Below are 21,056 nucleotides of genomic sequence, written 5' to 3'. Positions count from 1 at the left end.
ATAAGACCCTTTAGGGTGTTACTTTCAAAATGTTGTTTTTATTAATATCACAAGACAAACGGATGTATTGAACCACCTTAATTTATAGACTATTTAAAATCAAGACTCGAATCATATTTAGAGTAAATTTCCAAATCTAGAAACTGAATTTCATTGACCTCCACCCAAGAACACAAGGGGGCGGTAGATATCCATAGCTTTTACGTGTCAACCTCCAAGTCTACAGTGAAGAAAAACAACGGAATTTGGCCTATTGGAGGACATTTCTCCATCTACAAGGAACGACATATTTTAAATTACGCTTGTTATCCTTTCTGTGGTGGGACTCTTTGCACGTAAAAATGTTGAAACAATTAATAAGGGAGAGACTCATCGCTGCTGCCGACGAGATTTTTGGCCTTTTTGAGGAAAGGATCGCCTCGTACGAGGAAGAAATCGGCCGACAAAGACGTCAACTGGAAGCGGTTTGCAAGAGTCAAATATTCGTCAGGCGCGAAGGTGTCCACAATCGTACCTCTTAACTTTTTATTATTGCATATTTGCTCCCCATTTGTATGATCGTCACTGTGTGTGTGTGTGAGAGAGAGAATTCAAAAATCAGAACTGTGTCATGACATCTCATCAGATAATGTGCTGACGTCTCATCTCATTTCATTAGCTGCACCGCTTATCCTCAGTAGGGTCGTGGGGGTGTTGGAGCCCATCCCAGTGGCAGGGGACACCCTGAACTGGTTGCCAGCCAATCGCAGGGCACACAGGGACAGACAACTCGCTCGCTCATTCACACCTAGGGACAATTTGGACCGGCCAATCCACCTGAAATGCATGTCTTTGGAATGTGGGAGGAAACCGGAGTGCCCGGAGGAAGCCCACGCAAGCACGGGAAGAACATACAAACTCCGCACAGGAAGTCTGGAGCTGGATTTGAACCCACGCAGGAGGTTCCCATGACATGAACTGTGCCGCACATGCGCTAACCGCCGCTGTCAATCTCAGCCAATTGCAATTCCCCTTATTAAATGATGGTAACGCTAACAAACGCAATGTAGGACCTATTTACTCACAGCAAGACTGAGTATGTAGAACATACTGTTTCCTGTGAGGGCCACATAACTTTTTCCTTCTCTGATGAGGGGCCCGGGTGTCAGTTTGTGACAGAAAACATGTGATGATTGTAGGAGTTCCTAAATGTAAACAGAAACTGTTTTCCAGAACGCCACAATCAACCCTTCTCGATTCTTCAAAGAACAAATAATAATAACAATTTAAAAAATAACACTCTTTGGGTCCTTCATGGAAAAAGGTCAGTGGAACATACACTTTCTGTCTTAACTGGTCTCAGATCAGCTTAGTCGTCAGAGCACTGGACCACCAGTGGTATACATAGATGAGTTGCGAAAAGGCATTTGATATTATCTCACTATCACATTTATTTTTGGTCTTGGTACCAGAGACAAATGTTAATTTCCAGATACGATCTACAACTTCTGTGTAACTCTATAAATCTAGGCTTGAAACACACTTTTATTCTATAGCTTATGAATGACCTATGTTTCATGTTGACATTATCTGTGTATTATTTGTTATTGCAACATCCCTTGCAGCTTGGTCACTCTGGAAGGGGGGTTATCTCATGTGCGGTCCCTTCTCAAGGTTTCTTCGTTTTCCTCATGTTGAGGTTTTTGAGTTTGTCCTTGCCCTCATGTAGGTTTTTGATCAGGTGATGGTGTAATAATAGTCTGTGGTTTGCAATAATCCTTGGTGTGTGCAGCCCTTTGAGACTCCTTGTGATTAAGGGTGTCTCAAATAAACATGACATGTTACAATGACAATAGATTATATTCTTCTCTTCTATTCTAATCATTGTGGCCAATGTATTGTCATTGTAACATATGAAATGGATAACCAAATTAGTAACTGGTACCGTTACTAAACACAGTGTGATAATGAGATAAAACCCAATGCCTTTTTAAATGTCACATTCATCAATGGTAATCTAGTGGTAAGAGTCTGATTATACTCTTAGGGATCGTGGTTCTAAGATTGTCTACTATATTAGAAGCTAAGTACTTAGCTTGGCCTTATGCTTTGATTTTTGCAATCTGGAGATGGAATAAGAGCTTGCTCTGTCCACTCCATGCATCGGCCCGGTATTGCAGTACCTCCGGGAACGGTGCATTCGCAATGATCGCAACAAGGCTTTAGGGCTAGAACCCTTAGCTTGGCCTTTTGGCTGAGAGTAAGAGTCCCGGCTCCTTGGCTTTGTAGCGTATTATGAACTGACCGATAACGGATAATGGATAATAAATAACGAAGATAGAACAATAACCCTTAAAAACCCCAAACCCCCCATACTCTTAGGGATCATTTCTATAGTTTTTAACTTCGCAATGATTGCAGCAAGGCTTTAGGGCTAGGACCTTAGCTTGGCCTTTCGGCTGAGAGTAAGTGTACCGGCTCCTAGGCTTTGTAGCGTTTTATGAACTGACCGATAATGGATAATGAATAACGAAGATAGAACAATAACCCTTAAAAACCCCAAACCCCCCGCCGTGAACCCAGGTCATTTTTATTTTAAGTTAAAAAAATTAGCATCAAAATGCTCTCAGGTATTGATCAGCAGGGAAGGTGGAGATGGGCCATATCCGACCCGCAGGCCGTAGTTTGGGGACCACTGATGTAGCATAAAAACAAAGATGATGTATATAACCAAGTTTATTTTATTTATCAAATAAACAACACATCTTTCTCAGTTCTTTCCCCACTTTCATTCATTTAGTGTTGCTCATTTCACGTAGAAGGGCCGGATTTCCCAAACCAAATCTGATCTACAAATGGTTTTACTTTGTAACAGGAATTGTCACAATTTAGTTCAATTGTATATAATAATTTGAAAATGTTCTTAAATCGTATATAATACGGAAGATGTTGGGGAGATATACGTTGACAGGTATTCACCACTTGTTTGAATTACAAAACCTGAACTGTCATTGTGCCTTGCAGACATTCAGCCCTCGCAAAATATCCACAATGAAGACCCTCTCAAGGACCATGGTCAGAATTCCAGTTTGGAGAAGAAGAATCCTCAGCTGCCCTTCGTCAAAGAAGAAGAAAAAGAGCTGCAGCTTCCGAACGTCAAAACGGAAGAAGAGGAGTTTGACGTCGACGAGTTCCCACCTTCTGGTGCAGAGAGAGAAGACGACAAAGAGGAACCATCCGAGTGCTCACACCTAAATGATGAATGTCCAAGTAGCCACGTGTCTGTAGGGCCCCAACCAGATGAAGACTTGGCTCCTCTGTCAGAAAGCGATGACAAAGACAGCCGCGCAAACTGCGAATGGAAGCCTCAACAGTTAAAAAGCTCCAAGAAGAAATCAATTCCCGGAAAGAATGCCAAAAAATGCCTCAAACATGACGTCACCTGCTCAGTTTGTGGTTTAATCTTTGTCAAAAAATATTTTCGGAAAGGGAAAGACGAAGTTGACTGCTGCCGGGTTTGTCAAAAGCACTTGGACAAACGTTGCTCTGTTTGCGGGAAAGCATTCTCTCACAAAGGTCATTTTCTCAATCACATGAGAACGCACACCGGGGAAAAACCCTTTTCCTGCTCTGTTTGTGGAAAAGCGTGTTCTCAAAACTCTGATCTGATCATACACATGAGAACACATACGGGGGAGAAACCCTTTCCCTGCTTTTTTTGTAGAAAAGAATTTTCTCAAAAGTCTAACTTGATCAAACACATGCGTACGCACACGGGGGAAAAACTGTTTCCTTGCTCGTTTTGCGGTCAATCCTTTGCGAACAAAAGGGATATGGAATCACATATTATAACACACATGGACGAAAATCCCTATAGGTGCTTCATTTGTGGGGAAACGTTTACTCAAAAGTTAAATGTGGTTAAACACATCAAATCCCACAAAGGGGGAAACTCTTTGAATTGTTTAGATTGTGGTCAGGATTTGACGAATAATTCCGATCTGTTTCAACACTTGAGTGTACACATCGGACAAAGAAAGGTCTGAGATGTCCTTTCGATGGTAAAAAAGTTGACTTTTTTTAATTTATGGAAAATTGTTTTTGGTTCTTGTTTTTATTGTAGTTAAAAGACATGAAACTATGAAGCATGCCCCATAATGGGTAATGACTAATTTTGGGTTATTATGATAAATAAAGTTTCCCAATCTGAAATTATGGGACTAATTGGTGTTGTGTAGAGGAGAGTGTACTGTAGATTCAAGCATGTGGAGCAAGGAAAGACCCAAATAAACTGATACATGAAAAATATAATAAAGTAGGTTAAAATCAAGTTCTAAATGATTTAAAATCAAGACTTTATTCACATTTAAAGGGACAGCTTGTAATAGTGATTGGCTCTTAGTGGTACAAAAACCTTTCATTCAAAAAAAAACATTTATTTGAATACATGAACTATCATACTAATATAATTTCTATAAATATTCAAAGGTCAAGACGTTTATAGATTTTTAACACGTTATAGGTCGCTGCCACGTTTGTCTGGAATCTTGCTGCTATGCCGTGCTCATTTGGCCCTGGTTTTCTTTCACCTTCGACCAGAGGTCTCAACCCGGCGACACTGGGGCTAATTTCGGCCCCCAGATGATAGTTTGAGGCCCCCGCCTCAATATGAAAGTTAAAGGGACAGTGTGTAGCATTTTCCCTCTATATGTTGCTGCATGCTGCTGTGTTACCAAAAACGAGTGCTAAAAGTATAACGAGAGAAGAGAAAATAGATTCGAATTGACCAAAACACACCCTATTACATTTGAAGAGTAGGGAAATAGAAAAAGAAAAACAAAAGAGAAACTAAAAAGCAAATAAAAGAAAAATGGGGGAAAAGTGACAAGACAAAAAATGAAACTCAAAAAAGTGAAAAAATAACAAGGAGAAAATGAAAAGAATAGGGATGAAAAAGAAGATATAAAAAACGAAAAAAGAAACAAGACAAAAAATAAAAGAGAGAGAGAAAGAGACTGTTTTTTTTCGTTTTTGTCTTTTTTTCTCTTTAATTCTATTATTTTCTTGCATTCCTCTTTTTCTTTATTTTTCTCCATTGTCCATTTTTGCTTTATTTTCCTATACTTTTGTTTTCATTCCCGTTTTCCTATTATTGCATCCGTTTTTTTTTAATTTCGTTTCCCCTATTTTTTATTACCTTGTTTCTTTGAATAAATTAGGTTATTTTGCTCACTTTCAGTCTCCTTGGACTGATTTTTGGTTGCACCACACATTACGGCGACATCTAATACATAAATATAAAACACTGTCCGCCCTGCGATTGGCTGGCAACCAGTCCAGGGTGTCCACTGCCCGATGATTGCTGGGATGGGCTCCAGCATCCCCGCGACCCTACTGAGGATAAGCGGTGCAGCTGATGAGATGAGATGAAAACACTGTCCCTTTAAGAACAGCGGAATGTTTTTATTAGCGCCGTTCTTGTGGAAAACCCTATTTCGCCCAACCTCACTCAGATCTTAACTTCAGTGGCCCCCAAATCAATTGAGTTTGAAACCCCTGCCTTAGACAATACAGTGCCATCCAGTGGTCAAATATTACACAATGCATCTTTAATTCCGCTTCTATCGAAAGACTTTCATGCAATCAAGATCACAGAGAAGCAGTAAAGCGTCTTGGGCTTTAGATGTCACCTCCCAAAACAGCGAAGAAGAGTTCACCGGAAGTCAGATTTATTTGCGTCTTTGTTAATACAACGCACGGCAGAGTTCGTACTACGCTAGTTATTCTTCTTTTAAAGTGAAAATGTTGAAACAGTTGGTAAGGGAGAGACTCATCGCTGCTGCTGACGAAATCTTCGGGCTTTTTGAAGAAAGGATCGCTTCGTACGAGGAGGAAATCAGTCGACAACGAAGACAACTGGAAGCGGTTTGCAAGAGTCAAATTGTCATCAGCCTGCAAGGTCTGCTCACAAGCATGCATTTTAACTTTTTATTATCGAGTATGTTGTCTACTGTTATCATTAATTATGATCTTTTTTGTGCGTGAGTCTGTTTAAAAATCAGTCCATCAGTACTATGTCATGACGTCACACAAAAGAACGTGCTTCTGTGTTAAACCCCAAACTCACAACAAGCCCATTATGTTTTTGCTCTTTTCTTCCTTCAGCTCTTTTTAAAAGTATGCAAAACCATCTCTATCGGTGCTTAGGCTCTCGAGGTCCCCTCGAATATTTTTTTCTGATTTTAAGTCAAGTCACAAATTATTTGTAAAGCCATCAATCACAAAATGTCTCAAATGACCACACAGGCCACAATTACACCATCCCCTGATGTGAAACCAACTCCGGGGGCAAGGTAAAACTTAAAAACCTCATCATGAGGTCAATAAGAAACCTTGATAAGGGGCCAAACAAAAGGGAACCCCCCCTTCCTGGATATCCATGCTGCATTAGAAGTTGCATTGGGTAACAAGTCACAAAACGTTGTCAACATCAACAATAAACATAGGTTATATGTTAAATTCACAAAGTCAAAGACAGCGACAACGCAGCTCCCCATCTTAGCCAGCTGGTGGATGAAGATGTTTACGTTCTTCAGGATCAGGTGCTGGTCAGCTGACTCATCTTAGTTCGTCTTTGTCCCTCATTTCGCCACGCACCAGGCAGTTGGAAAGGACAGAAAAAGAAAAGTATGAGGTCGGCTTTAATCACTCGCTATAGAATAGAAGTGTGTCTTAAGTCTAGATTTAAACGCTTCCAGTGACGTTGCAAATCTTACCTAAGTGGGAAAACCATTCCACAGCCCTGGAAAGAGAACGCTCTTGAGCCTGCAGATTTCTTCTTGGCTCTGGGAGTCACAAGTAGACCAGCATTTTCTAAGGGGAAGCTCAGAGCAGTAACACAGGGGGAAATAAAATCAGAGAAATAAAAGGCGGCAAGTCCATGACAACTTTTGTATGTTACTAACAGAACCGGACAGGGAGCCAGTGCATGTTAGCTAAAATTGAATTGATATGATCAGCTGGTTGAAGGTTAATATTGCTACAGCTCATATTTGACCAATGGAATTTTAACCGTGTTTGTGTACTTTAGATATGCAGCACCTGCTAAATCGCCAGGTTGAAGATCCCCCTGAGGACCAAGGTGGGATCACAAGTTCAGAGCTGAAGAATCCTCAGCCTCCCATTGTCAAAGTGGAAGAAAAAGAGCTCCAGCTTCCCCACGTTAAAACGGAAGAAGAGGAGTTTGAAGTCAGCAAGTCTTTACCGATTGGCGTCTATGCGGAAATTAAAGCCGACATGGACGACCCACCCGAATGCTCACAGTTCTATCGTGACAGTCCCAGATGTGACACATATGAAAGACCCCCTCCAGATGAAGATATGGCTCCCTTGTCAGACATTGATGACATAGAGAGCAGTGCAAACTGCGAACAAAACCCTGAACAGTTAGAGAGAAAGAAAATAACTCCCGAAAAAAAGTCCCAAAATTGTGTCAAACGGAACGTCACCTGCTCAGTTTGTGGTGTAACGTTTATCAAAAGACATTTTCCGAATCAAATGGGGAAAGACGGATGCGACCGTTGCCGTGTTTGTCAAAACGGTTTGGACAAACGTTGCCCTGTCTGTGGAAAAGCATTTCCTTTCAAGTCTCTTTTAATCATACACATGAGAACACACACGGGGGAGAAACCGTTTCCCTGCTCTGTCTGTGCAAAAGCGTTTTCTCAAAAGTCTGATTTGATCATACACATAAGAACGCACACAGGGGAAAAACCTTTTACTTGCTCTATTTGTGGAAAAGCATTTTCTCAAAGGACTTGCGTAAACCGACACATGACAACGCACACAGGAGAAAAACCGTTTGCATGTTCCGTCTGTGGGAAAGCATTTTCTCAAAAGTCGGATTTGACCATACACATGAGAACGCATACGGGCGAAAAGCGATTTTCTTGCTCAGTTTGCGGTCAAGAATACACAAGCAAATTTTGTATGGAAATGCACATGGTAACACATATGGACGAAAATCCCTATAGGTGCTTCATTTGTGGGGAAAAGTTTACGCAAAAGTTAAATGTGGTGAAGCACATCAAATCTCACAAAGGGAAACATTCTTTAAATTGTTTGGATTGTGGTCAGGATTTGACGAATAATTCTGATCTGTTTCAACACTTGAGTGTACACGTCGGAGAAAGAAAGGCCTGAGTTTCCCTGTCGGAGTAAAAAACCTCACTATCCCTAACCTTTAGAAATGTTTATTTATTTTTTGCCTTTGTGTGGAGACATGAGGTTGTGAAGTGTACCCCCTCGTGGGTTTTGACAACTTTTGGGGTGTTATGATGAATAAGGTTTGCCAGTCAGAAACCACCAAACTTATCGGTGTTATGAAAAGAAGAATGTATCGTAGTTAGGAACATGTGGAGCCAGGAAACGCGCAAAGAAACGCACACCGGTCAACGGATATGTTTTCCATCAATTTATGTTTTTTTTTAATCATTTCAAAATGTGTACGCAATAAAATTTTTGTACAGGAAAAACAAATACAGAATATACACTGCTACATATACAAAGCAACCCTGAATTGACTGCAAGTTGGGAAATAACTAAGAAATATGCTGAAAGTATTTTGTGTTGCGTATTTGTTACACAAATTGTCTTTTTTTTTTTCATTGGAGGTCTCAAACACGCATCCCTGGAGCCATTTGCGGCCCGTAGCATGATATTGTAAATACCCATCTAATATGTAATTGTTATGTGTTCCAGATTACCACGGGTATCACACAACAATATTGATTTAAAGTAGCCTAGGCCTCACCCACAGGGTCTCTGTAAAGTTAGTATATTGTGTGTTAGAATGAGGCTGAGTGGACCACTCTGCTTGAATCCTTAAACTGATGTGATTTGGGCGGAAGAGGCTCACGCTATAAAGGACACCAGTGAACAGCTACCACACAAAGGTTCCTACCCCATACATAACACCAGGGTTGGGTAGGGTTACTTTAACTTGATTACTTTCAATTACTTTTGGATTACTCCAATACCAAATATGCTAATAAAAGACAAAATAAACTAAATATGAATAAAATTATGACTCACAACACGTGGTAAGCTTTCTCTCCTGGCTTTGATCTCTGGCAAAACTAACATAAAATGCAACAGAAACAAACTGAAAATAAATCCAAGCCGCGTGCTCACAGCTCCATGACTCTCCAAGATGCGACGGGTCTGAAGGACCCCAGGCGGATGATGACTTGGCTCCCCTGTTGGACAGCGATGATGTAGAATGCAGCGCAAACTTCGAACAAGATCTTGAACTGTTGGAAAGCTCCAAAAAGAAAACAACTCCCGGCATGAACTTCCCTATTTGTAGCAAATGGAACGTTACCTGCTCAGTTTGTGGTGTAAGCTTTGTCAAAAAATATTTACGAAAGCACAAGGATAACGATGAAAGTGACTGCTGCCGGGTTTGCCAAAAACATGTTGACAAACGTTGCTCCATTTGCGGAAAAGCGTTCCCTCGCAAGTCTCATTTGATCAACCACATAAGAACGCATACAGGGGAAAAACCCTTTTCTTGCTCTTTTTGTGAAAAAGAATTTTCTAAAAAAGTCTCACTTGATCAACCATATGAGAACGCATACGGGGGAAAAGCCCCTTTCATGCTCTGTTTGTGGAAAAGCATTTTCTTTAAACTCTTATTTGATCATACACATGAGAACACATACAGGGGAAAACCCCTTCTCTTGCTCTATTTGCAGAAAAGCATTTTCTCAAACCACTTGTTTGAGCCGGCATATGACGACGCACACAGGAGGAAAAGCGTTTGCCTGTTCAGTCTGTGGAAAAGCATTTTCTCAAAAGACTGGGTTGACTATGCACATGACAACGCACACGGGGGAAAAACGATTTTCTTGCTCATTTTGCAGTCAAGCCTTCGCAAGCAAATTTTGTATGGAAATGCACATGGTAACGCACATGGACAAAAATCCCTATGGGTGCTTCATTTGTGGGGAAACATTTACTCAAAAGTTAAATGTAGTTAAACACATCAAATCTCACAAAGGGGAAAACTCTTTGAAATGTTTAGATTGTGGTCAGGATTTGACAAATAATTTGGATCTGTTTCAACACTTGAGTGTACATGTCGGAAAAAGAAAGTCCTGAGTTGCCCTGTTTGAGGAAAACAAAACTTCACTCTCTTGAACTTTTGAAGATGTTTTTCTTTTTGGTGTTGTTTATTTTGTAGTTTGGAGACATGAGGTGAGGAAGCGTGCCCCCTCATGGATAATGACTTTTGGGGTATTTTGGGTGGAATTAATAAAGTCAAGTCAAGTCACATTTATTTATATAGCCTTTAATTACAAAAATGTCTCAAAGGACTGCACAGGATTACAATGACACAATTACCTGACTGTAAACCAACCAGCTCGGTAGCCTAGATGGTAGGATGCCCGCTCCGATACTGTGAGGTCGCTGGTTCAAGCCTCGGCCGAGTCATACCTAAGACTTAAACATTGGTACCCGTTGCTTCCCTGTTTGGCGTCCAGCATTAGGGTTTGGAATTAGGGCTGGTTTGGTCACCTAATGACTCTAAACGCCTCGGTTGGGTTGAGCGAGGGTCCTGGGAATCCCGGCAAATCAATCAAGTCAAACTAGTTCGCCGCGGTATTCTCTATCTCTGTATCGTTTTTTTTTGTTGTTGCAAACGAAGCGAGCGTTTGATGCTACAGCGCGCATGCGTCTGCCGCTGTAGTGCCTAATTTCGACTCCCCTGCAAAATCTTCCCCCCCTCGCCTGAACGCGCATTCTGCTGCGCTTCCGACAATAGGTATCATATTCTATATAATAGGCTTATTAAAACAATAAAGCTATTGTCGGAAGCGCAGCAGAATGCGCGTTCAGGCGAGGGGGGGGAGTATTTTGCAGGGGGGTAAATATTAGGCACTATACCAGAAGACTCCTCAACAGCTGCAGAAGTGATGTTTTGCCATTTCATCACAGAGCACAACATACCTCCAACAGTTGACGATCACTTCACAAGGCTTATGAAAAAAAATATTTCCCAATCACAAGGCTGCAGGTTTGTATTTTCTGTCCCTGTTAAATAGTCTGTTTGCAATTTTAAATACAAGCGTCAATGGTTGATATTGTGGTTTGGTTTACAAAATAAAAATGCCAACTATTTTTTTCCTCCAAAAAATATATATTTATTTACAAATTTAAAGTGTTATTAATGGATATTTTATTTCATCTGGAGGGACGAAAGCATGACCAACTTAGGTGCCGAGGTGCTTAACTTGTTTGGGTGTTTGGGCATTTGGGTTGGCCGTGGTCCCAATTTTTTGTGTGTGTTTTTGCTACTTTTTTCCCTTTTTTATTTTCATTGTTTTTGTATATGTTTGTCTTGCTGTCGGCAGGGTTGGGTAGGGTTACTTTAACTGGATTACTTTTGGATTACTCCAATACCACATATGCTAATAAAAGACAAAATAAACTAAATATGAATACAATTACTAAGTTTTGTGCAGGCTTGGGGAGTAATGGAATACATGGAACGGCAAAAATGATGGTGGCAAGTTGTTTGGATTTATTTTCATTTGGTTTCTGTCGCATTTTATGTTAGTTTTGCCGGAGATCAAGGGGATCAAAGCCAGGAGAGAAAGCTTACCACGTGTTGTGAGTCATAATTGTATTCATATTTAGTTTCTTTCGTCTTTTATTAGCATATTTGGTATTGGAGTCATCCAAAAGTAATTGAAAGTAATCCAGTTAATGTAACCCTACCCAACCCTGGCTGTCGGTCACTCCTCTCGAGGGCTATGACCAGGTTCGATTGATCCACAGAATCTAACCTCGCGAACACTAGATGGCAGTAGAGCCTCTTTGGGTTTGGATGTCAACTAAAAGAAAAACAAAGAAGAATTCACCGGTAGCAACATTTTCATTTCCGATGCTATCAACCAACGACAGTGTTAGAATAAAGCGTGTTGTCTATTTTGCTGTTGGACTTTTAATTAATCGAGAAAATGTTGAAAGATTTGATAAGAGAGCGACTCGTCGCTGCTGCTGACGAAATTTTTGAACTTTTCGAAGAAAGGATCGCTTCGTACGAGGACGAAATAGGTCGACAACGAAGACAACTGGAAGCGGTTTGCAAGAGTCAAATTGTCATCAAGCTCGAAGGTCTCAGCACAAACCTACGTTTTAACTTTGTATTACTAAGCTTTTACCTCTACATTCATATTAATCATGACCTTTGTGGGTTAGTGGCTGTTTAAAAATACACCAATACGAACCATGTTATGATGTCAGTACAATACGTGCTGCTTTGTTGAACCCCAAAATGTTACAGTTTCTTTTTATTACTCAAATTAAGTGCAGTCGTATGAATTTCTATAACACTTATTCACAAAAAGTCTCAAAGCGGTGCAGAGACCACCATTACAAAATCCCCTGATCAAAAACCTACATGAGGACAAAAGACGACCCTTAGGATGCGGAAAATGAAGTAACCTTAAAAAAAATGGTCGCACATGTGGTAATCCGTCTTTCAGGATGACCAGGTTGCAACATGACACATAGGAAATAATAAAATGTAAAAAAAATCCAGTTGATAGCTTCCTGTCCCAAAACCTTGACAAATGCATCAGGTTCTAGTTTAGAGGTGGGCAAACTACGGTCTGTAAGCCCCTGCGTCAGGATTTTTCATCTGTAAAATTATTAGTATAATGATGATACAGTGGTACCTCTACTTGCAAATTTTGTCATGCACTTCCTGGACACATTTTCATCACGTTACCTAGTGTTTACTATGTTTGTGTACTGTAATGCTAAATCTATTTCACCCTGGTCGTGCTGGAAGGGGGATTACCGCTTGTGAGGCCCCTTCTCAGGTTTCTCTTTTTCCTCACGCTGAGGTTTTGAGTTGTTCCTTGCCCGCATGTTGGTTTAAGATCAGGTACTGTAATTGTGTAATTATAATCCTGTGCAGTCCTTTGAGACATTTTTGTGATTATGGGCTGTATAAATAAATGAGACTTGACTCGACTTAATTCGTTCTAAGAATAGTTTTGTAACCTGAACATTTGTAAGTAGAGACGCCTTTTAAATGGAAATGCACTAATCCGTTCCAAGCCCTGCGAAAGTATAATGTTTTTTTTTTATCATAAAAGAGCATCAGAACATGAAACCTACATATTAAATTGTATTACTTCACAATAAACATAAAATGAGGGGCACATTATGTTAAAATAAATAGAGGAACTAATACAAATATTAATTTACCTTTCAACTGGCCTCTTTATTTGCTGGTCGTCAGCAGTGTTTTTTGCATCGCGTTTCTTGAAAAAGTGATCGATCCAATGGCATCTGCTTTTGACAATTTTTGGGAATTTAGCATCACTCATAAGCTATAGAATATAAGTGTGTCTTAAGTATGGGTATAAACACTTCCAATTAGGTTGCTGAGATTATCTCAGGGGGTGAGGCATTCCAAAGAACCATGGCCCAAATGGAGAAAACTACTAACCTGCAGATTTTCTCTTGGCTCTTGCAATTACAGAAGACAAGCATTTTCTGATCAGATGCTCAGAGTAGGAACTCTTTTTAAAGTATAAAAAAACATCTTTATTGATGCATGTACCCCAGAGTCCCCGGCTAATATTTTTGTTTGGTTTTAAAATGGCATTATCATACTGTATTCTAAACTGTGTTTGTGTCCTTCAGATACTCAGCCCCTGAAAAATTGCCATAGTGAAAATCCTTCTGAGGACCAAGATCGGAGCTCAAGTTTGATGGAAAAGAGTCCTCAGCCGCCCATGGTCAAAGAGGAAGAACGAGAATTGCAGCTTTCCTTCGTTAAAACAGAAGAAGAGGAGTTTGATGTCAACGAGTTACCACCGACTGGCGCCTATACGCGGATTAAAGACGACAATGATGCCTCACCCGAGTGCTCACAGTTCATTCATGACAGTCCAAGCGACGACAGTTCTGAGAGACCCCCGCCAAATGAAGATTTTTCTCCCATTTCAGAATGTGATGATGAAGAGGGCAGCGCAAACTGCGATTGGAACCCTGAACAGTTGAAATGCTCCAAAAGGAAAGCTCCTGACAATGATCAGCCACCAGAGAGCTCACAGCTTATTTGTGACCGTCCAAATGATGACAGGTCTGAAGGACCCCCGCCAGACGAAGACTTTGCTCCCCTGTCAGACAGTGATGATAAAGAGAGCAGCGCAAATTGCGAAAAAGACCTTGAACAGTTGAAACGTTCCAAAAAGAAAACTCCCGGAAAGAATGCCAACAGTGCAAATTACAAACAGAACCCTGAAAGCTCCAATCAGAAAACAATTTTGGGAAAGAACACCCAAAAAATTGGCAACATGTGCCCTGTTTGCAGAAAGGAATTTTCTAAAAAGTCTCTTTTGACCAAACACATGAGAACACATACAGGGGAAAAACCCTTTGCTTGTTCCGTGTGCGGTACAGCATTTTCTCAAAGGAGTCATTTGACCCCACACATGAGAACCCATACAGGGGAAAAACCATTTTCTTGCTCTGTTTGCAGAAAGGTTTTTCCTCAAAAGTCCGACTTGACCAAACACATGAGAAGACATACGGGGGAAAAACCTTTTGCTTGTTCTGTTTGCGGAAAAGTATTTTCTCAAAAGAATCATTTGATCCCACACATGAGAACGCACACGGGGGAAAAACCTTTTTCTTGTTCATTTTGCAGCCAAGCTTTCACCAAAAAATTTAACATGGTAACGCACATGATATCACACATGGAAGATAATCCCTTCAGGTGCTTCATTTGTGGGGAAGAGTTCGCTCAAAAGTTAAATATGGTTAAACACATAAAAGCTCACGAAAGGGAAAGTTCTTTGAATTGTTTAGATTGTGGTCAGGATTTGACGAATAATTCTGATCTGTTTCAACACTTGAGCGTACACATTGGAGAAAGAAAGGCCTGAGTAGCCTTTTTCGGTCATGATATAGCATATGGACAAAAACCCATTTTGCTGCTTTATGTTTCGGGTAACGTTTACTTCAAATGTAAATGTGGTTAAACACATTAAACCCCTCAAAGAGCAATAGAACAGTCTTTGAGTTGTTTAGATTGTGTTCAGGCTTGAGGAATAATTCTGATGTTTCAACCAAGAGCATACACAAGGGAGAACAAAAGGCCTGAGTTGCCACCTCTGTGGAAAAAAAGTTCTTAAACTTAACAAAATGTTTTTGTTGTTGTAGACATGATGTTATAAAATGTGCCCCCTTGTGAGTAATGACAACTTGGTGGGTTTAAGGGATGGAATGAATAAAGTTTGCCAATTAGAAATTATCGAATTGATTTGTTTGCCGCTGAAAGAGGTCACCGGTAGAACATGTTGAACAAGAGAACACACCCAAAACTGATTGACATTAAACATTTTAAATTGGCTCCAAATCCACTTAAATTAACAATGATTTGACTCAAGGCTGGATTCGTATAGTGCAGGGGTGGCGAACACGTGGCTCTAGAGCCCCATGCGGCTCTTGACCAATAAGAATGCGGCTCTTTTCCTCATCATATTTTCTATATACTGTGGTTCTTTGCCTTATTTCATGTTTAGTTTTTTTGTGAGTATTGAGGGTGGACACTTTCCTTTCTTAGAATCGTAACGACACCAGCACACCGGGCCCGGTATTGCAGTACCTCCAGGAACGGTGCATTCGCAATGATCGCAGCAAGGCTTTGAGGCTAGGACCTTAGCTTGGCCTCTTGGCTGAGAGTAAGAGTCCCGGCTCCTAGGTTTTGTAGCGTATTATGAACTGACCGATAATGGATAATGAATAAAGAAGATAGAACAATAACCCTTAAAAAATCCCCCCCTCCTTGAAATCAACCAAGAACAATATTTGTATTGTAAGGAGAGGAGTGTGACATGGGAAATAATATGTTTTGAATTGTGTGTGTTTCTGTGTGTCCGTCTGAGTCAAGTCAAATTTATTTACACAGCCCTTAATCACAAAAATGTCTCAAAGGACTGCACAGGATTACAATGACACAATTACCTGATCTTAAACCAACATGCGGGCAAGGGTCAACTCAAAACCTCAGTGTGAGGAAAAAGAGAAACCTTGAGAAGGGACCTCACCAGTGGTATCCCCCTTTCAGGATGACTAGGGTGAATTACATTTAGCATTACAGTACACGAACATAGTAAACACTAGGTAACATGGCAGGTCAGTGCGTGGGGTGGCTCTTTGACTCTCATTGTTAAAAATTTCGTCTCTTTGTGTCAAACTTGTTCACCACCTCTTGTATAGTATAGTGTATTGAACTTCGAGCAATAAACGTTCATTGACCAAAACTCCAGAACACAAGGTGGTAGTAAAGCGTCTTAGGCTTGAGGTGTCCACTTCTAAATTACATTGAAGACGAACATCGGAATTCAGCACATGACTACATTTAAGTACATCTTGGTGCTACACTTCACAACAGAGTTTGAACTACGCTTGTTATACGTTTTAACACGTGAAAATGTTGAAAGATTTGATAAGAGAGAGACTCATCGCTGCTGCCGACGAAATTTTTGGACTTTTTGAAAAAAGGATCGCTTCGTACGAGGAGGAAATCAGCCGACAAAGACAGCAACTGGAAGCTGTTTGCAAGAATCAGATTGTCATCCGTCTCGAAGGTCTGCTCAAAAATGTACCTTCTAACTTTGTGTTAGGGTCTATTACTGAGCGCAAGTATTTTTTTATCCACAATCAGGTGTTGGGAAACGAGGAGCTTTAACGTTTAAAAGTTACGTTTTTTTCTCTTTCTCCTTTAAAAAGTCGTCTGTATCGATGCATAGACTGTCAATTGGCCCCGTTATATACATGTCTGTATTTACATCCCTCATGGTATGTTAGGTATGGTACCACTGACCGTTATTCGCGGTTAAATTTTGACCCGCGGTCTGACCACCATAAAGAACGCAGTACAGTATTGCTCAATATAGTCAAGTCAAGTAATGTTTGCACAGACTACAGACTATCCTTACACCATCTCCTGATCTAGAACATACATGAGGGCAAGGAAAATAAGGAAATAAGAAAAAAAAAACAACAACAAGAAGAAAGGATTACTGTATCTGAAAATGGCCCAACAAATAGCAAATACACCTGTAACAATTACATATTATCAATATTCTGTATGTTCTGTGATTTTGGTTTTCCAAGGTAGTTGTGAAGGACTACCTTTTAGAGAAGCAGGTTCTAACTACCACCTTTCCCACTACTTTTGCGCAGTATTTCCTGGATGGGATGCAAGTAACGGTTGTCTTTTTCTGTTTTAGAGGAAATCCCAGGGCATAAAAGCATGCATGTAGGCAATGTTCCCTGTAATTTTCCACGGGTCCGAGCGTTCACACAAAGTCGGTGAGCAACGCTTGAAACAACAGTGAGCAACCATAATCCCAAGTGTGGCAAGATAATTAATTATCAAACATGTCCAATACTTGACATCAAGTTACATTTTGCTGAGTTTCCGGCAATGCAAAATTATTTTTCTTTTTTGAATGAATTGACTCATGTACAATTGCAAAGGTTGTACGGCCTACAAACGTCGTTTGTTCTTACAATTCTTTTACAAGATATCTATTTCTTGATATATTTTGTCACATGATATTAACATTTTGGGGGGCTTATTTAGTCGGTTGCAAGATACAGAACTGTACTTAATCACATTTTTTTGTGGAAGTACAATGTTGGCAACAAGATTCACTTGATATCATTGGAAATTATTTAAATGCAACACAAACTTTTTCCGTGTTTTTTTCCACTTTTTTTTAAAGTCCTTTTAAAAAATCTCATTGTGTTTATTTTTTGTATGTTGGGATTAAAGAAGCAAAAACAACCTGGAGAGCCGTTTAGGACCCGAAAGAGCCGGTTCCTTTTAGTGAGCCGAGCCAAAGAAGCCGGTTCTCGACCAACTCTACTAACTTTACTCAACTTCGTTCTCCTCTGACTCGACTTCAAAATACCGCATTTAGGACACAACGTCAGGGGAACCCGTATATTTTTACCTTCATGCACTGTAACTTTGAATTAAGTCGCTTCTTAATTAGTAATTTTGAGCCCTCATTTTTGTGCGCCGGCTAGATTTTCTTGTGCGCAGAGAATGTGCGAGCAGTGCGCAATGGCGCACGCGCGCAGCTTAGAGGGAACACTGCATGTAGCCCTTGTGAGGTATAGGAGTCTGATGCCCATAAAAATAAGTCAAACTGTATGTCCATGCTGAGCACAACCCCAACATCCCAAAAAAACACTTTAGACATCCTTAACCATCCGTTCCCGTTGTGATTTAATTTTATGGGCCCTGAGACACATACGTTATTACATTTTATAACCTTAAAACAGGTCCAGAGACCCTAACATATCATAAGGGATATACACTTACCGGCCACTTCATAAGGTACACCTTCCCAACTACAACTTAACACTTAAGTTCTGTAAAGCCAATAACATGGCGTCACCTCAGTGCATTTAAGTATGTAGACATGGTCAAGACAGTCTCTTGCGGTTCAAACCGAGCATCAGTACGGGGAAGAAAGGTAATTTGAGTGAAGTGGAACGTGGCATGGTTGTTGGTGCCAGAGGGGCTGGTCTAAGTATCTCAGTAACTTCTTATCTACTGAGATTTTCACGGTCAACCATCTGTAGGGGTTTCAGAGAATGGTCTGAAATAGAAAAAAAATATCCAGTAAGTAGCAGTTCTGTGAGCGGAAATGCCTTGTTGATGCTAGAGGTCAAGAGGAGAATCGCCAGACTAGTTCGAGCTAATAGAAAGGCAAGAGTGACTCAAATAACCAACCAAAGTAAGCAGAAGAGCATCTCTGAATGGACAGTACGTCGAACTTTGAGGCAGATGGGCTACAACAGCAAAAACTACGCCGGCTGCTACTTCTTTTAGTTAATAACAGGAAGCTGAGGTTACAATTTGCGCAAGCTCATCGAAATTGGACAGTACAAGATTGGAAAAATATTCGCCAATTTATGAGACCATCATGTCAATATGGACAAAGCTCTCAGGAATGTTTTCAGCACCTTGTTGAATCTATGCCACGAAGAATTGAGGCAGTTCTGAAGACAAAAGGGGGTACAACCCGTTATTAGCATAGTGTACCTTAAAAAGTTACCGGTAAGTGTGTATAAATATACATATATAATTTTTCTTTTTAAAAGGTTCGTGTCTTATCAGTTTTCTTTTGCCCGATATTATTTGAACTGTGTTTGTGTCTTCTAGATATCAAGCCCCTGCAAAATCGCCAGGATGAACATCCATCTGAAGTTCAGAGTCAGAGCTCAAGTTTGCTGCAAAATAATCCTCATCTGGACACCGTCAAAGTGGAACTAAAAGAATCGAAGCTTCCCTACGTAAAAAAGGAAGAAGAGGAGTTTGATTTTAGCAAGAGTCCACAAACCGGCATCTATGTGGAGATAAAAGATAACAAATATATCCCACTCGAGTGCTCACAGCTTATTCACGACAGTCCAAGTGACGACAAGTTGGAAGGACCCCCACCAGATGAAGACTTAGCTCCCCTGTCGGACAGCGATGGCGAAAACAAGAGAGCAACCTGCGAACAAGACCGCGAACAGTTGGAAAGCTCCAAAAAGAAAACAACTCCCAGCAAAAACTCACCAAAATTTGGAAAAGTGGACGTCACCTGCTCAGTTTGTGGTGTAAGCTTTGTCAAAAAGCATTTTCCGAATCGTAAAGGAAAAGATGAATACGACCGCTGCCGGGTTTGTCGTAAAGATTTGGACAAACGTTGCTCCATTTGCAGAAAAGAATTTCCTGGAAAATCTGATTTGACCAAACACATGAGAACACACACAGGGGAAAAACCATTTTGTTGCCCTGTTTGCAGAAAAACTTTTTCCCAAAAATCTTATTTGATCCCACACATGAGAACGCACACAGGAGAAAAACCCTTTTCTTGTTCTGTTTGTGAAAAGAAATTTTCTCAAAAGTCTCACTTGATCAACCATATAAGCACACATACGGGGGGAAAGCCCCTTTCATGCTCTGTTTGTGGAAAGGCATTTTCTATAAACTCTTCTTTGATCATACACATGAGAACACATACAGGGGAAAAACCCTTCTCTTGCTCTATTTGCAGAAAAGCATTTTCTCAAACCAATTGTTTGAGCCGGCACATGACGACGCACACAGGAGGAAAAGCGTTTGCTTGTTCTGTCTGTGGAAAAGCATTTTCCCAAAAGACGGGGTTGACTATGCACATGACAACGCACACGGGGGAAAAACGATTTTCCTGCTCATTTTGCAGTCAAGCCTTCGCAAGCAAATTTTGTATGGAAATGCACATGGTAACGCACATGGACACAAATCCCTATCGGTGCTTCATTTGTGGGGAAATGTTTACTCAAAAGTTAAATGTGGTTAAACACATCAGATCTCACAAAGGGGAAAACTCTTTGAAATGTTTAGATTGTGGTCAGGATTTGACAAATAATTCAGATCTGTTTCAACACTTAAGAGTACACGTCGGCAAAAGAAAGGCCTGAGTTGCCCTGTTGGAGGAAAACAAAACTTCACTTTCTTGAACTTTTGAAAATGTTTTCCTTTTTGTTGTTGTTTATGTTGTAGTTTGGAGACATAAGTTCAAGAAGTGTGGCCCCTCGTGGATAATGACTTTTGGGGTGGAATTAATAAAGTGTGCTAATAAGAAATCATTAAACTTTCTTTCGTTGATGCAGAGGTCAAGTGCTTGTGATGTCGAGTAAGGCAAAGATGCAATAAAGTTTAAATACATTAGCTTCAAATCACCTTAAATCAATATTGCTTTGAGCTTGACAGAATTCATTAATTCAACGTTCGAAGGACAAACTTTCATATTTTTATCCTTTTTATCTTATTGGCTTAACTCATGTTGAATTAATCTTGTATTTTTATCTTTTAAATATTTGTAATATTCTTCTATGTATATAGTTTCTTCATTTTATTACCCTGGCAATTGTGTGGACAGCAAAGTAAGAATGTTATTGTGCAGGGAATCGTGATTTCCTTACGGTACATATGACAATAA

At 40.3% G+C, this 21,056-nt stretch overlaps 4 protein-coding genes and 1 pseudogene across 4 annotated transcripts; all 5 read left to right on the top strand.

Annotated features, from left to right (window-relative positions):
- The first annotated feature begins 234 nt into the window (after positions 1-234).
- LOC148366297 (uncharacterized) lies at positions 235-4,164 on the top strand. Its single transcript, XM_088336758.1, has 2 exons — positions 235-498; positions 3,004-4,164. The coding sequence occupies exons 1-2, from the start codon at positions 342-344 to the stop codon at positions 4,023-4,025; spliced, it is 1,179 nt and encodes a 392-aa protein (XP_088192884.1). The 5' UTR covers positions 235-341; the 3' UTR covers positions 4,026-4,164.
- Positions 2,015-2,184, top strand: LOC148366298 (U2 spliceosomal RNA; annotated as a pseudogene).
- Positions 4,165-5,678: 1,514 nt separating the features above from the next.
- Positions 5,679-9,056, top strand: LOC148366296 (uncharacterized). The gene is made up of 2 exons (XM_088336752.1): positions 5,679-5,938; positions 7,070-9,056. The coding sequence occupies exons 1-2, from the start codon at positions 5,782-5,784 to the stop codon at positions 8,179-8,181; spliced, it is 1,269 nt and encodes a 422-aa protein (XP_088192878.1). The 5' UTR covers positions 5,679-5,781; the 3' UTR covers positions 8,182-9,056.
- Positions 9,057-11,912: 2,856 nt separating this feature from the next.
- On the top strand, positions 11,913-15,382 carry LOC148366295 (uncharacterized). Its single transcript, XM_088336745.1, has 2 exons — positions 11,913-12,159; positions 13,702-15,382. Exons 1-2 carry the CDS (start codon positions 12,003-12,005, stop codon positions 14,946-14,948), a joined length of 1,404 nt encoding a protein of 467 aa, XP_088192871.1. The 5' UTR covers positions 11,913-12,002; the 3' UTR covers positions 14,949-15,382.
- Positions 15,383-16,402: 1,020 nt separating this feature from the next.
- LOC148366294 (uncharacterized) lies at positions 16,403-20,702 on the top strand. The gene is made up of 2 exons (XM_088336736.1): positions 16,403-16,655; positions 19,250-20,702. The coding sequence occupies exons 1-2, from the start codon at positions 16,499-16,501 to the stop codon at positions 20,533-20,535; spliced, it is 1,443 nt and encodes a 480-aa protein (XP_088192862.1). The 5' UTR covers positions 16,403-16,498; the 3' UTR covers positions 20,536-20,702.
- Positions 20,703-21,056: the final 354 nt, after the last annotated feature.

This window comes from Urocampus carinirostris, chromosome 5 (assembly GCF_059441175.1).
Source record: "Urocampus carinirostris isolate Australia breed hairy pipefish chromosome 5, RoL_Ucar_1.0, whole genome shotgun sequence".
NCBI classification, from domain to species: Eukaryota; Metazoa; Chordata; class Actinopteri; order Syngnathiformes; family Syngnathidae; genus Urocampus; species Urocampus carinirostris.
This window is presented reverse-complemented; position numbering and strand designations above follow the sequence as displayed.